The 12411-nt window shown below is 38.6% G+C and overlaps 1 protein-coding gene across 2 annotated transcripts in view; it reads right to left on the bottom strand.

The window, feature by feature from the left end:
* Positions 1–695: 695 nt before the first annotated feature.
* The window catches only part of Tup (LIM1_Isl and LIM2_Isl domain-containing protein tup), a 109556-nt gene continuing 97840 nt past the window's right edge, over positions 696–12411 (bottom strand). Inside the window, exons 4-6 of one of the 2 annotated variants that reach the window (XM_076825747.1) lie at positions 8447–8763; positions 7327–7533; positions 696–5684 (exon numbers count right to left, since the gene is read on the bottom strand). In XM_076825747.1, coding sequence (XP_076681862.1) covers positions 5448–5684; positions 7327–7533; positions 8447–8763 — 761 coding nt within the window. In that variant the 3' untranslated portion in view covers positions 696–5447. The remainder of the gene's footprint in view (positions 5685–7326; positions 7534–8446; positions 8764–12411) is intronic. The other variant, XM_076825748.1, reaches the window with a different exon arrangement.

Here is a 12411-nt window from a genome sequence, read left to right as displayed (position 1 = left end):
GCAAAGAGCGTGTTGAAAGCGTAGGTATTTCAAGAATGATATGTCATACATATCAAATTAATTCCAGATACGTGGGTAAAATATACGTTTCCACTGATCCCACATTCAAAATGGGCCCAGCTCACCCCTACAATTCTAAATAAAAAAAGGTACTATTCTAGCCTTTCACATGTAAGCTGTGTCAATTTTCGAATCGATTCTCCATTTCAGTTGAAATCCCATTTCAGCTGCTCAGCTGAGGACCTTGCAGCGAGAGGGATGCAACTCCATTTTTTACAGTTTTTGAGTTATGACCTGAATATACGTAAAAAAATTCTACATCGTCCGATACAAATCCGATAACAAATGAGCGATTTATTGCAAGTTTTGAAACTGCACCCACTACTGTCTTGTGCAATATTTTTATTTCAGGCACTTCCAGGTTTGAAAAATTCGACAAAAATAGGAATAAAAACTTACCAACTCAATAACTACTACTTATTGTGTGAATATATATAGTTTTCAATTAGCGTTCTCATTTTAATATTTTAAGTCAAAGCAATAATTTTATAAACAGTTCTTTCTAATTTACTCGAAGTTGGTAAAGAGGGAGCTGCACCCCCATCGCTGCATTACTAAACCTTGAACCATCGGTAAAAACAAAATAATCTCCATATAATGAGGGGTTGCATGGGGGTAATTAATCGACAAGCCGGTGATTTAATTGGACAATTTATTACGTGTGCGCCGGTATAGAAATATCATACAAATTCGAAGATGATCCGAATAGATTACGAAAACGTTAGGTTCTAAGGGTGTTCTCCCTTTCGGTACATGTACATTACAAGGGTATCGGTGTGGAACAATTCTATACAAACACTTAAAGGAATCACCACTAAAACGAATCACTATAGTTAACGACAATCAATCGGCCGGGTAAGAGGAGGGGGGGGGGAGGAGGGATGGGGTGGGAGTTATTATATACAATTCAGTGCTCTCCCGTGTTCACATGAAGCTCCGCACACTTTGGTATTAATCGAATGTACATACCTGCGTTTACAATACAACTTACAACGTAAATCGGGAGTAACGTGCTATCGTCGATATTAACTTGCTTTTTTACTTTTTTTTTTTTCTTAAAATCCTTTAATACGTGACTCGGCTATTCGTGTATCGATATTATGAATAAACAGCGCCTTACGGTACGTCGTGGCCCGAATTTACAGTGTTAAATATTCCGCTCACCTACATTGTAAACGTGGCATTTGCTCGCCGTTCACAGCACCGCAGTTTGGTAATCACAGTCGGAGACTACGTGTTTATTCGCTAAGAGCTCGCGGCTCGGTACCGGCGGTGAGCATTTAACGCGCAGGGGGCACGATTCCGAGCGATCGTTTCTCGCTTCTTTCTTGCCGAAGGCGAGAGCGAGCCTCGACGCAAAGGACGGAGTATCAGGCGTCCGAAAGACGGAGCGAGGCAAAGTGTCTCGTACCGTTCCTCGCTCGCCTTCAGACCTGCTGACCCGCGCTCGTTTCATCTCGCTCTCGTCTTCGCAGGACAGGAGTCAGCCAGAAGTGGTGGGGTAACGAAAAGCATTCAACGTGTAGGTCAGACCGAGCTCTTAGCGAATTAATGCTGTACCCCTTTTCACATTTTGCTGTCTCGATGGGGATGCGGCAGGTAATCTGGGTGAATTTTGATATGATATTCAAGGAACGTCATGAATTTTATGCGCTGCTTAGAAGTTCGTTAAATTGTTATTAAAAAAGGCTCGAATGTCGAGACTGCCAAAGGTGAAAAGTGTGTGGACTGTATGCATGGCTTCAATGCTATGCTGGATTTGGTCAATTTTGAGTTTGATTCACTGCAAATTAGTTTATTCCCTCGTTCTGTGGTAATTTGTCGCTATTTAATTGTGACGAAGTTATTTCTCTCCTTGTGACTGGATTATTGTGATACAAAATGTAGCAAATTGGGTAAATCATTTTCGAATGATTTTTCTTTAAAGTAAAGTTACATGTTGCAAGTACGTTGTGTAATTAATATCTGGTTTATATTTAACGTTACAATGTATTGGATAGTGTTTGTTGGAAATTTGACCTTTAAACTAAGAGTTTATAATAAGGAATCGATCTCTCAATGGCAGACGCGAGAGTGAAAAATATTAGCGATGATTAGGGAGGCTGAAAATGCAAAGTAAAAGAAGAATGTATACTAATATATTATAATCCGTTACGCTATTAAAATTTATTAAACCCTTTCAGCTTTGTAAATTGGTAGAATTTACACAATTATTTATTTAAAAGAAGTAAGATTAGCGTGAATGTACTTTGAAAAATTAATCACCTTGTGTACGTTACTTTTTGCATTTTGTTTTGAATAAATATTATTTAGTCCAAACAACAAGGATATATTTCGAAAATATTTTGTTCGTCCATTCTACAGAAGTTTATAATCAGCAGGGTTGTAAAGAAAGGTGATTCAAACTTTTAATATTCGGAGGGTCAATATTAAATTCGGTCAGAATACTTTTCTATTACACTAGAGTAATTATTTCTTTAAAAAAAACATTACAAAATATTGCAGACGACAATGTTGAAACGATTAGTATGAAATAACGAAGAGCAGAAAAGGGTTTGGACATGCAATTCTTTGAGAAACGCATGAAAATGTTGAATAAATAAAACTCGTTTTGAAGAATATGTATAATAAATAAGTCAAAATCATTCGAAAATGAAGACGGGTCTTAATAAATAAAGTCTCATTATTTTACAAGCTCGAATTCGAAGAGAAAGGTTGTCTTTCATTTACAAACGAAACCTTCTTCAAATAAATATTTTATTCGGCACGAACAAACACTCATTACTTCCACTTTGATTTTCATTTTTTTTTTTTTATTTAAATACACGATAAATCTGCTGAATTCTGTCGACGATTACGCCCTTAATTTCCTCCTTCTCTTGCTGTTTCGGTGACAAAAACGCTGTTTGACCATTTCAATGAACTAAAAAGAGATTTGATAATAAACAGAAGTCACCGAAAACGTGAATGTTGTACAAAATTGATTAAATTAAACGTCCAACACAATTATCAAATTTCAGCGTAAAACAGAAATTTACTCACAATCACAATCGTTTCCAGCTAATTAATACAACCTCGATAGGATACTATTCATTCTCTGATAACATTCGTCGTTAACACAAGACTATGTTCTCAACAGAATATTGAAAACTTAATTACATAACTGTCTTCCTTGCTCGGGGTCGATCTAAGGAAAATTCACTACACTTATTGCACCCCTTCACCCCGTGAAAGTCCACTGAAATCGCGCAAAGATTAAACAAACAAATCGATCTGCCATTTAAGCAACGGATATTAATTTGTAATTATTTAATCTTTCGTGCAGAGTCGTTCGTCGTAATTCCAGTGCACTAGGGTGAATTTCGCTTAAAAGTATTAGCACAGTAGTAAATTAATTTTATAAATGTTCAAACTAATTGTCATTTACACAATCTCCCCTTACACGCTTCGTAAATTATAATAATGATCGGTGTCGTCCGGTGGTCTTCGTTCTCCACATTTCTTTGCAAATTATTTGATTAAATTATGATAGAAGTACAGTAGTTATTCGTTAAGAGCTCGGGATTGGCGGTAAGCATTTAACGTAGAGAATGAGTCAGATTGACTCGCTCTCGCCTTCGCCGGACAGGAGTGAGTGGCGGGGACAGCGCCGAGCTCTTAACGCGTAGGCCAAACCGAGCTCTTAGCGAATAAACACCGTATGTTGCCTGAAAAATAACGGTACATCGTTTTACATGATTCCTCCCGCCTGTTCCCCTCGAATACCATTATCGTCTCGCGATAAACGATCAGCTGTCACGCCAACGAATTCAATCGACATCTTCCCCGAATCGTCATATGCATTCTACCTGAGATTTCTCCTGAACAGATGCATTCGTATATCAATCGAATTTCCCTGGTTCACGATACGAATGTTTAATTACGAAACATCGAGCACGACGCCTACAATCTGGTAAAATAATACGATAAATAATCATCGACTTTTTTTACACTCCGAAATATGATCGGAGCACTTGAGACACGCATTATTTATTTTTTTTTGTTTTCGTAAATCTTACAATAATTTCTAATTACTTCTGTCGATTGAACGATAGTAATTCGAGCAATTGCTTCGATCGTTCATTTAAGCTCTTGTTCCTGCAGATTACTCCTTCTCTGGTATAATTTGTTTTCGCATCGAAAAGATCGATTACTCTTAACCCCTTCGCGCGGATATTAATTTTGTCGCAATGAAGTTTTATGAAGCGACGAATCGCAAAAGTAAAATTTTGATATTCCTGTTAAAGGGTGGGATGAAGATTAATGTAGGGAAATATTATGCCACTGTCTTATCACGTTTAGGCCCTGCTCAGGCACGGCGGTTTGAATAAGGCTTTAAAAGTGGAATCGTGTGTAAAAAGAAAGCAAATTTACAGGTGACAGATTTTCATAAAATTGAAACTTTTAAGAGAACGAATGAATATCCATTTTTCATAAAAGATATCTCTTCTGTATTAAAATATTCCCACATTGCGAGGGTGTTAAATAGTTTTTTAAGCGCATAGAAATAGGTATCCAAACTAATAAAATATTTAAAAACGAATTGAGCTGTATTAAATAGAATAATGACGTGTTATTAGGACACTAGGGACAATTTTGTGATGTATTGCGCAATATTAAAATTGAAGTATCTATAAATGATATTACTCACTGTTCGCTTCATGGAGAAATGATAAAATATTTTATTTCCAATGCCTACAGATTCAAATACTAGTTTTCGATTTTCCAAAACTAGTAAGTGGAGCCTGTGTTCTCCATATTATACACCAATAATTTAAAACATTAAAATTTGCAGACAAACATGCCACGAAATTTATACTTAATGCATTTCGTCATAACATTAAAATTCATCTAGAAAAACTAAAAATTCCTCATACCATTCTCCGAAATTCAACTAAATGCGTCGATCTACAAAGCATTATTTCTCTTAAGTTTCCAAAAAGTGTAAATAGTTGGGTAACTAGGATATCACTGAAAAATAAAAGAATCCTTATTTTAAATTATATTAATCATGGAACCCATTTAAACATTTAGCTGCTCCATTCACTAAACTTTAATTCGATTCGTAGTCACCCTACTGCGATAACGAATCGAATCAAAACTGAAAACTATTCGATGGTGAAAAAGGGACTATCCCTTCCATCAGGCGATAATTTATCTCGCGTCAGGCGCGAAAGGGTCAAGCTACTTTCCAGAAAAGCTACCATTTCCGAGCAAACTTTCATCGTCCCGTATCAGTTGTCCATTTCACCCTATTTGTTCTCGCAGACTACTATTCTCTTCAAGCACTTGTTGAAAGAAGACCACGAAGAAAGCGAACACTTTCGTCCGGGCCACACTGCACAACACTATGGACTTCCTGTATCGTGATGAAGGGAGTCACTGTCACTTTCTAGGTAAGTTACGTAGCTATCTGTGCTGTCAGGGTGCTGCCCCATGTCCGGGCCACCACCGCCAGGGTGATGTGGCCCTGGAGGTGGCAGGGGACCCCCACCGCCGCCGCCTCCACCGTCATTCATGGGCCCACCGAGCATGCCCGGTGGCGGCAATTGTGGTGGTCCACTGTGTAGATCGTAGCCGTGCATCTGAAATTTAAATATTAAATTCGAGATAAATTGCAGATAAATTTTCAGCTTGAAAATTATCGAATTACTTGTTGATTTCGGCTAAAATTTTTTCGAATTACTTGGAGATTTCAGCTCGAAAATCTTGGAATTACTTGGCGAAAAAATTTCAGTTCGAAATTTTATCGAATTATTTGGAGACCAATTTTCAGCTCGAAAGTTTTAGAATTACTTGGAGATAAATTTTCAGCTCGAAAATTTTCGAATTACTCGGTAATAAAGTTTCAGCTCGACAATTTTTGAATTACTTGGAGAAAAATTTCAACTCGAAAATTTTCGAATTACTCGGTAATAAAGTTTCAGCTCGAAAATTTTGGAATTACTTGGAGAACAAATTTCAGCTCGAAAATTTTGGAATTATTTGGAGACAAATTTTCAGCTCGAAAGTTTTAGAATTACTTGGAGATAAATTTTCAGCTCGAAATTTTTCGAATTACTTGGAGATAAATTTTCAGCTCGAAAATTTTGGAATTACTCGGTAATAAAGTTTCAGCTCGAAAATTTTGGAATTACTTGGAGAAAAAAATTGAGCTCGGAAAATTTCGAATTACTCGGTAATAAAGTTTCAGCTCGAAAGTTTTAGAATTACTTGGAGATAAATTTTCAGCTCGAAATTTTATCGAATTATTTGGAGACCAATTTTCAGCTCGAAAGCTTTAGAATTACTTGAAGTTAAATTTTCAGCTCGAAAATTTTCGAATTACTTGGAGATAAATTTTCAGCTCGAAAATTTTCGAATTACTCGGTAATAAAATTTCAGCTCGAAAATTTTCGAATTATTTGAATATATTCGAACAGATCTCCAACTTTCGAGTATTCGAGTAAATCGAGTACTCGAACACGCCTAAAATTTAATCACCATTGGGTAAGGGTATCTGTTAGTAATTATTCGTGGGCTACAAAGTAACACTGACTTCATTTTGTTAGAATAAAGAAGACGATTGTATTATTTCAAGCACTTAAAAGTCTGTGACGAAGAATTTTGTATTTACTCTCGTGTGCTAACGTGAGAATAGGTTTCTTATAAAATTCCTTGGGTCATTCCACAACAAATTAATCACTTTTTGCACATGATGTCAGATATTTTCACTAAATTTAGATATGACGTGATTTATGTGAAATTAGGTGGGGTTTAAGTTATCACTTTCCTGGTTTCGAATTTGGTTAAAAAATACAGGCCATCGAAATTTCACTGTTTTCGTGAAAAAACGAATAGAAACTGCAAACTTTGAGGGCCTATGATTTTTAAACAAATTCGACACCAACAAAATGATGACTTAAACTACACCTAATTCCACACAAATTACATCATATCTCAGTTTCGTCAAAATTCCTGGTGTCAAATTCAAAAACCAATAGACTTATCGTGGAGTAGCCCATTTACAACTTGCAATACTCAACAGGGTAGTCAACTACAGACAAACTATCGAGTTTGGATATACAGAAACGAAAATCCACTACTTAAACAACGTCCAATACAAAATCAATGTTTTCACAAAGACATCACAAAGATGCATCAGTTTCTCATTCCCTTTTTAGCCCAGAATTGCAAGGATAGGCCCTGAATGCTACCACATAGAAGTTTCTGCACATAATTCATTACCTGCGAGACCAAGTGGTGGAAAGACGGGGTGTTTGGATCTAGCCTGTCCAAGTCAGTGTGAAGGGCGAAGTCTGAGAGGGCTTTCCACGGCGGTTGGTACGCCTGCACTTCGAGAGGCGTCATTCCTATGGAACTCTCGTGTCTCACAGGACTGCTGGCCACCATAGGAATCCCGTGCATACCTCCGAAGCCTAATTTACGGCCATCCTACAACAGAAACCACCGCGACCTGTTAGATTATTACTAAGGACGAGCTCTGAAGGCGCTTTCAAGGCACGCTTGACATTTTATCATACGTGAAGAATACTTGTAAGCTTGCGATATTAATTACTTCGACGAACTGAACCTTAACCCTTACACGAAATTTGTAAAGTAACACGCGCGAGTAAATTTCGGTCGAATTTACCCAATATAGAAGAATTAAACTCAGTTCATTTAATTATTACGGTTTAATATTTTAGGAACTTTAACATCAATAAAAAAAATATTTTATTACTGACGGTTATTAGTTATTTAAAAATAGGAAGGAGTTTCAGTCCCAATAATATATTAGTAAAGGAGGAATGAGGATTTGCGACTCGATTTTGGGTCCAAATGACCCAATTTCTGTAATAACTTCTTATAGAGAGAAAAACACATCTTGCAATAACGTACCATGGAGGACATTTTTCCAATTAAATCGTCAATGCTTTCATGCCTCGTTAATAAAATATGTTTCATACAGCCAATCACAAAAGTGAATAATTATCCATGGAACTCCAAATAAGTCCAAGTATTTTCTATAATATTGCAAAATAGGGTGTACGTGAATTTTTGTGACTGCCCGTACAAAAACCAAAATATTTTTTAAACGTTCTTCACATTCAATTATTGCAATCAATGTCTTGCTTCGAAAGGATTATATGAGGCTCTGAGAGAAAAAACGGACTAACCCACATTGAAAAATATTCAATTTTTCCTATTTCATGTGATTAGTACAGACTATTGGAATACATTATTGCTACTAACTCAATTTCGCAAAAATATGGGTTAGTCCGCTTTTGCTCTCAATGCCGCATAGGCCGTAGAGGAATTTAACCCCCTGAGCGAATTAAAATCTAGTAAACATCGAATCTCGAACCGTGTAAATCCCCACCTTCTCCTGCATCTGCTGCTTCATGGCGATCGTCTTCTTCTTGTCCTTGCACCGTTTGTTCTGGAACCATACCCTGATCACGCGCGGACTCAGGCCCGTCATCTCGACCAGTTGCTCCTTCATCAGCGCGTCCGGCCGTGGATTCGCGGCGTAGCAAGTCCTCAAAGTGTGAAGCTGCTTCTCATTCAGAACTGTGCGCACTCTTGTCGGCTTCCCATCGGAGCCGCCGCTACTTTTGTGGCTGCCCGATCCCCGGGTACCACCCACGCCCGCCTTGTGCGACCCACTTTCGGACCCAGAATCTGCAAAAAATTCACCACGTTCAAATTAGGTCGTTTGCTCTCTTGGCTGGGTTGCTCGATTCTTTGAAGTAATTTTAACCAATTCGGTGCCGAGGGTAAAATTCGCAAGGGTATGACATCCGCAAATGCTTAAAATGGCTTTTCTAGGGTCATCTTGAAGTATTCAGCTTTTTGTGTTTTTTTTTTAAACACTGAAGTACGCAAAGATGGGTGCTAAATGATGCGTATTGATTAATAGTGAGTAGTGACGGAGAATTTGAATCATGAGGGTTGATTTTGGTTATGTGAAGTTCTTGTGAGGTTTTTGAATTATTTCTGTATTTCACCTGCAAGAAGTAATAAGTTTCAAGTGAAACTGTATCGGCCTTGAAATTGCAATGTTTTAATTAGGTAAGATAAGTAGATGAACTCTGGTCACTACTTTGTGAGATTATATTTTGATAACTCGAAGATTCTAATGAAGTTGTAAACGCTGAAACTTTGACAAAGCGATATTAGACTACGACGTTCAAATAAATATTCAGTAATATAGGACTTGACTATATTTATAGTAAGTTCTTAATAGTGTTTATGGTGTAGTTAATTTTCAATCCTTCCTGAAAAGATACCAACAAAATAATTGTTTGCAGACCATGTTGCTAGAAACAGTAAAAAAGTGAAATCACTTCCATTATTATATAGTATTCCTTACTCTTTATAGTTTTCTACTATAGTAGAACGGACTGAACCCCCCGATATTTCAGATTATTCACTTGGCAGTAGTTATGGTGGCTTAAAAATAATAGAAAAAGATAAGGAAAGGGTCGCCAGCCACGAAAGTGTTTTGTTTGAAACGACCCTCAAAGCAGATGATTTATTTATCAATCTATCTATACCATTTTATAAAAATGTTCGTTTATGTATGCATGTATGTTTGAAAGTGCAAAACTCAAAAACTACTGAACGAATTGCGCTGGACCACGTATCAGAAGAATCTTTGTTTTAATGAGACTATTATAGGCTATAGAATATTTCAAAAATCCACGCACAGAGGGCGCAACACTTTTAAAATTAAATGAGAACGGAAACCCAAATTTACACCGTAGCGAAGCGCGGGTCTTTTGATAGTAATCTATAAAAATGCATGTTACGTTTTTAGGTACTTCATACTCGGCAGAAATAAGGAAAAATGAAATTCCCTAGGTATCTTCCAACTCTCAGGAGACAAATAGGTATACACAAATACCTAAACTATGAAATCCACTCCGTGACGAATAAAACTCACATCTGCATCCACAGTTCCTCAATCTTAACAAATCACAAAGTGAAGAGCATGCACCTTTCTTTCAGTTGCCCCAATTTGTATGCCCCCATCTGATACTAACCTAATAAAACAGCAGAAAGCGTTCCCAAGAGAAGTGAAGAATAAAATTACAACAACCACCGAAACAAACCCCAGAAGCACATTCACAAGGAAAAAGATGTGGTCACCAGACAGCACCACAGTTCTCTGCCCCCCACTGGTTTCGAACTTTCAAGACAGTGCAACGAAAACTTCTACTCGTCTCACCAGGTGAAGCAAAGAGAGACAGTGAGGGAAACGAGCCTAGCGATGAAGAAAAAGGAGCAGACACTTGAAAGGAGCACTGCGCGAGCTGCGATTCCTTTGCGTTCGCCTGGCGACTGTTCGCCGATCTGATGCGCCGCTTATTTGGAAGAAAGCTGACTCCTCGGGGAAGAGCAACGCGACTAAATCAGGAGAATGCAGAGTAGAATGTCCGACTATCGTCCTAACCGGTCCTGCGAAACCTTCCTCGCTGGCTAATGGAAGATCCGGATACTGGTCCAACATGGCGGCTGGAGAACGCGAAGACGAACGCCTGGCGCGTATTCAAGAGGCTAGCGACGATACTGTCGATGGGAAAGCTGCAGCCACTGTATCGTGATCGGTCCTGGACCAGAGTAGATCGAGGATCTTCTTGAGAGCGTTCACGTGGGATCGAGAACACGATCGAGAGGAGTTTAATGCAGCTACGCGCTAGCTGCACGTCAGCGAATTGCATGAAACTGTCATGTCCTGCAGCAGGATTAGCTGGTGATCAGATTATTTGAAAGTCTATGGGACTGTATACGAATCTGACTTAGATATTAAAATGTGCATTTAGGTGGAAGAGATTTTAGTTGAAGTATTTTCGAAGCATAAGATGAACAGGTGGAAGTGAAGGGGAGACCGGGGCTGGTTGACTAATGAGGTTAGTTGACTGGTTCCCGCTAACTGTTGTATTAAGCCGGGGATCCACCTGGAAGCTAATCTGAGCTATGCTATGCTAAGTCTGGCTGTGCTATAAAACATAAAAAACACAGTACAGCTTAGCTTTTGGTGGAAACGGTTGTATAAGGATGTATTGAAGCTAATTTTTAAAAACTTAGCATAGCATAGCATAGCATAGCATAGCATAGTGTAGCATAGCATAGCATAGCATAGCATAGCATAGCACAGCGTAGCTTAGCATAGTGTAGCATAGCATAACATAGCATAGCATAGCGTAGCATAGCATAGCATAGTGTAGCATAGCATAGCATAGCCTAGCGTAGCATAGCGTAGCATAGCATAGCATAGCATAGCATAGCATAGCATAGCATAGCATAGCATAGCATAGCATAGCATAGCGTAGCGTAGCATAGCATAGCGTAGCATAGCATAGCATAGTGCAGCATAGCATAGCATAGCATAGCATAGCATAGCATAGCATAGCGTAGCGTAGCATAGCATAGCATAGCATAGCACAGCATAGTGTAGCGTAGCATAGTGTAGCATAGCGTAGCATAGCATAGCACAGCATAGCATAGCATAGCATAGCATAGCATAGCATAGCATAGCATAGCATAGCATAGCATAGCACAGCATAACATAGCATAGCGTAGCATAGCGTAGCATAGCATAGCATAGCATAGCATAGCATAGCATAGCATAGCATAGCATAGCATAGCACAGCATAGCGTAGCGTAGCATAGCATAGCATAGCATAGCATAGCATAGCATAGCATAGCATAGCATAGCATAGCATAGCATAGCATAGCATAGCATAGCGTAACGTAGCATAGTGTAGCATAGCATAGCATAGCATAGCATAGCGTAACGTAGCATAGTGTAGCATAGCATAGCAGAGCTTAGCTTAGCTTTCAGGTGGATTCCCGGCTTTATAGAGTAGATTAGGCTTCGATTCGCGCTATCGAAACATATGAATGATTAGCTAGCGATTTAATGTGCCGCCGTGACAGAAACTCGCCTGTTATATCAGTGAGGATAAAAAATCTAAAATCATCGACGGTTAACAACTCAACAAAATACCAATGGTTCATGTATAAAAATTAGTCAACTAGCCCCGGTCTTCCCTTGTCTCATGAGGGAAAGTCACAAAGTTTGGGTAACGGATTCGGTTCAAGTTTTGGATATAGTTAGGCCGTTTGTCCAGTGCGGCAACGCAACTGAAATGTAGCTATGAAACGACTTGCGCGCAGTGGCGTGGGTATAATCCGAGGAAATTCGTCAGATGTTTCCTTGACAAATTAAAACTTTGGCTGTTCGTCCATCGCCGCAACGCAACTGCAAATCGACCCATCAGAAAATTACATCTAGTTGCTACTACGAGTTGGACACACGCTTTT

Source organism: Andrena cerasifolii, chromosome 13, assembly GCF_050908995.1.
Source record: "Andrena cerasifolii isolate SP2316 chromosome 13, iyAndCera1_principal, whole genome shotgun sequence".
NCBI lineage: Eukaryota > Metazoa > Arthropoda > Insecta > Hymenoptera > Andrenidae > Andrena > Andrena cerasifolii.
This window is presented reverse-complemented; position numbering and strand designations above follow the sequence as displayed.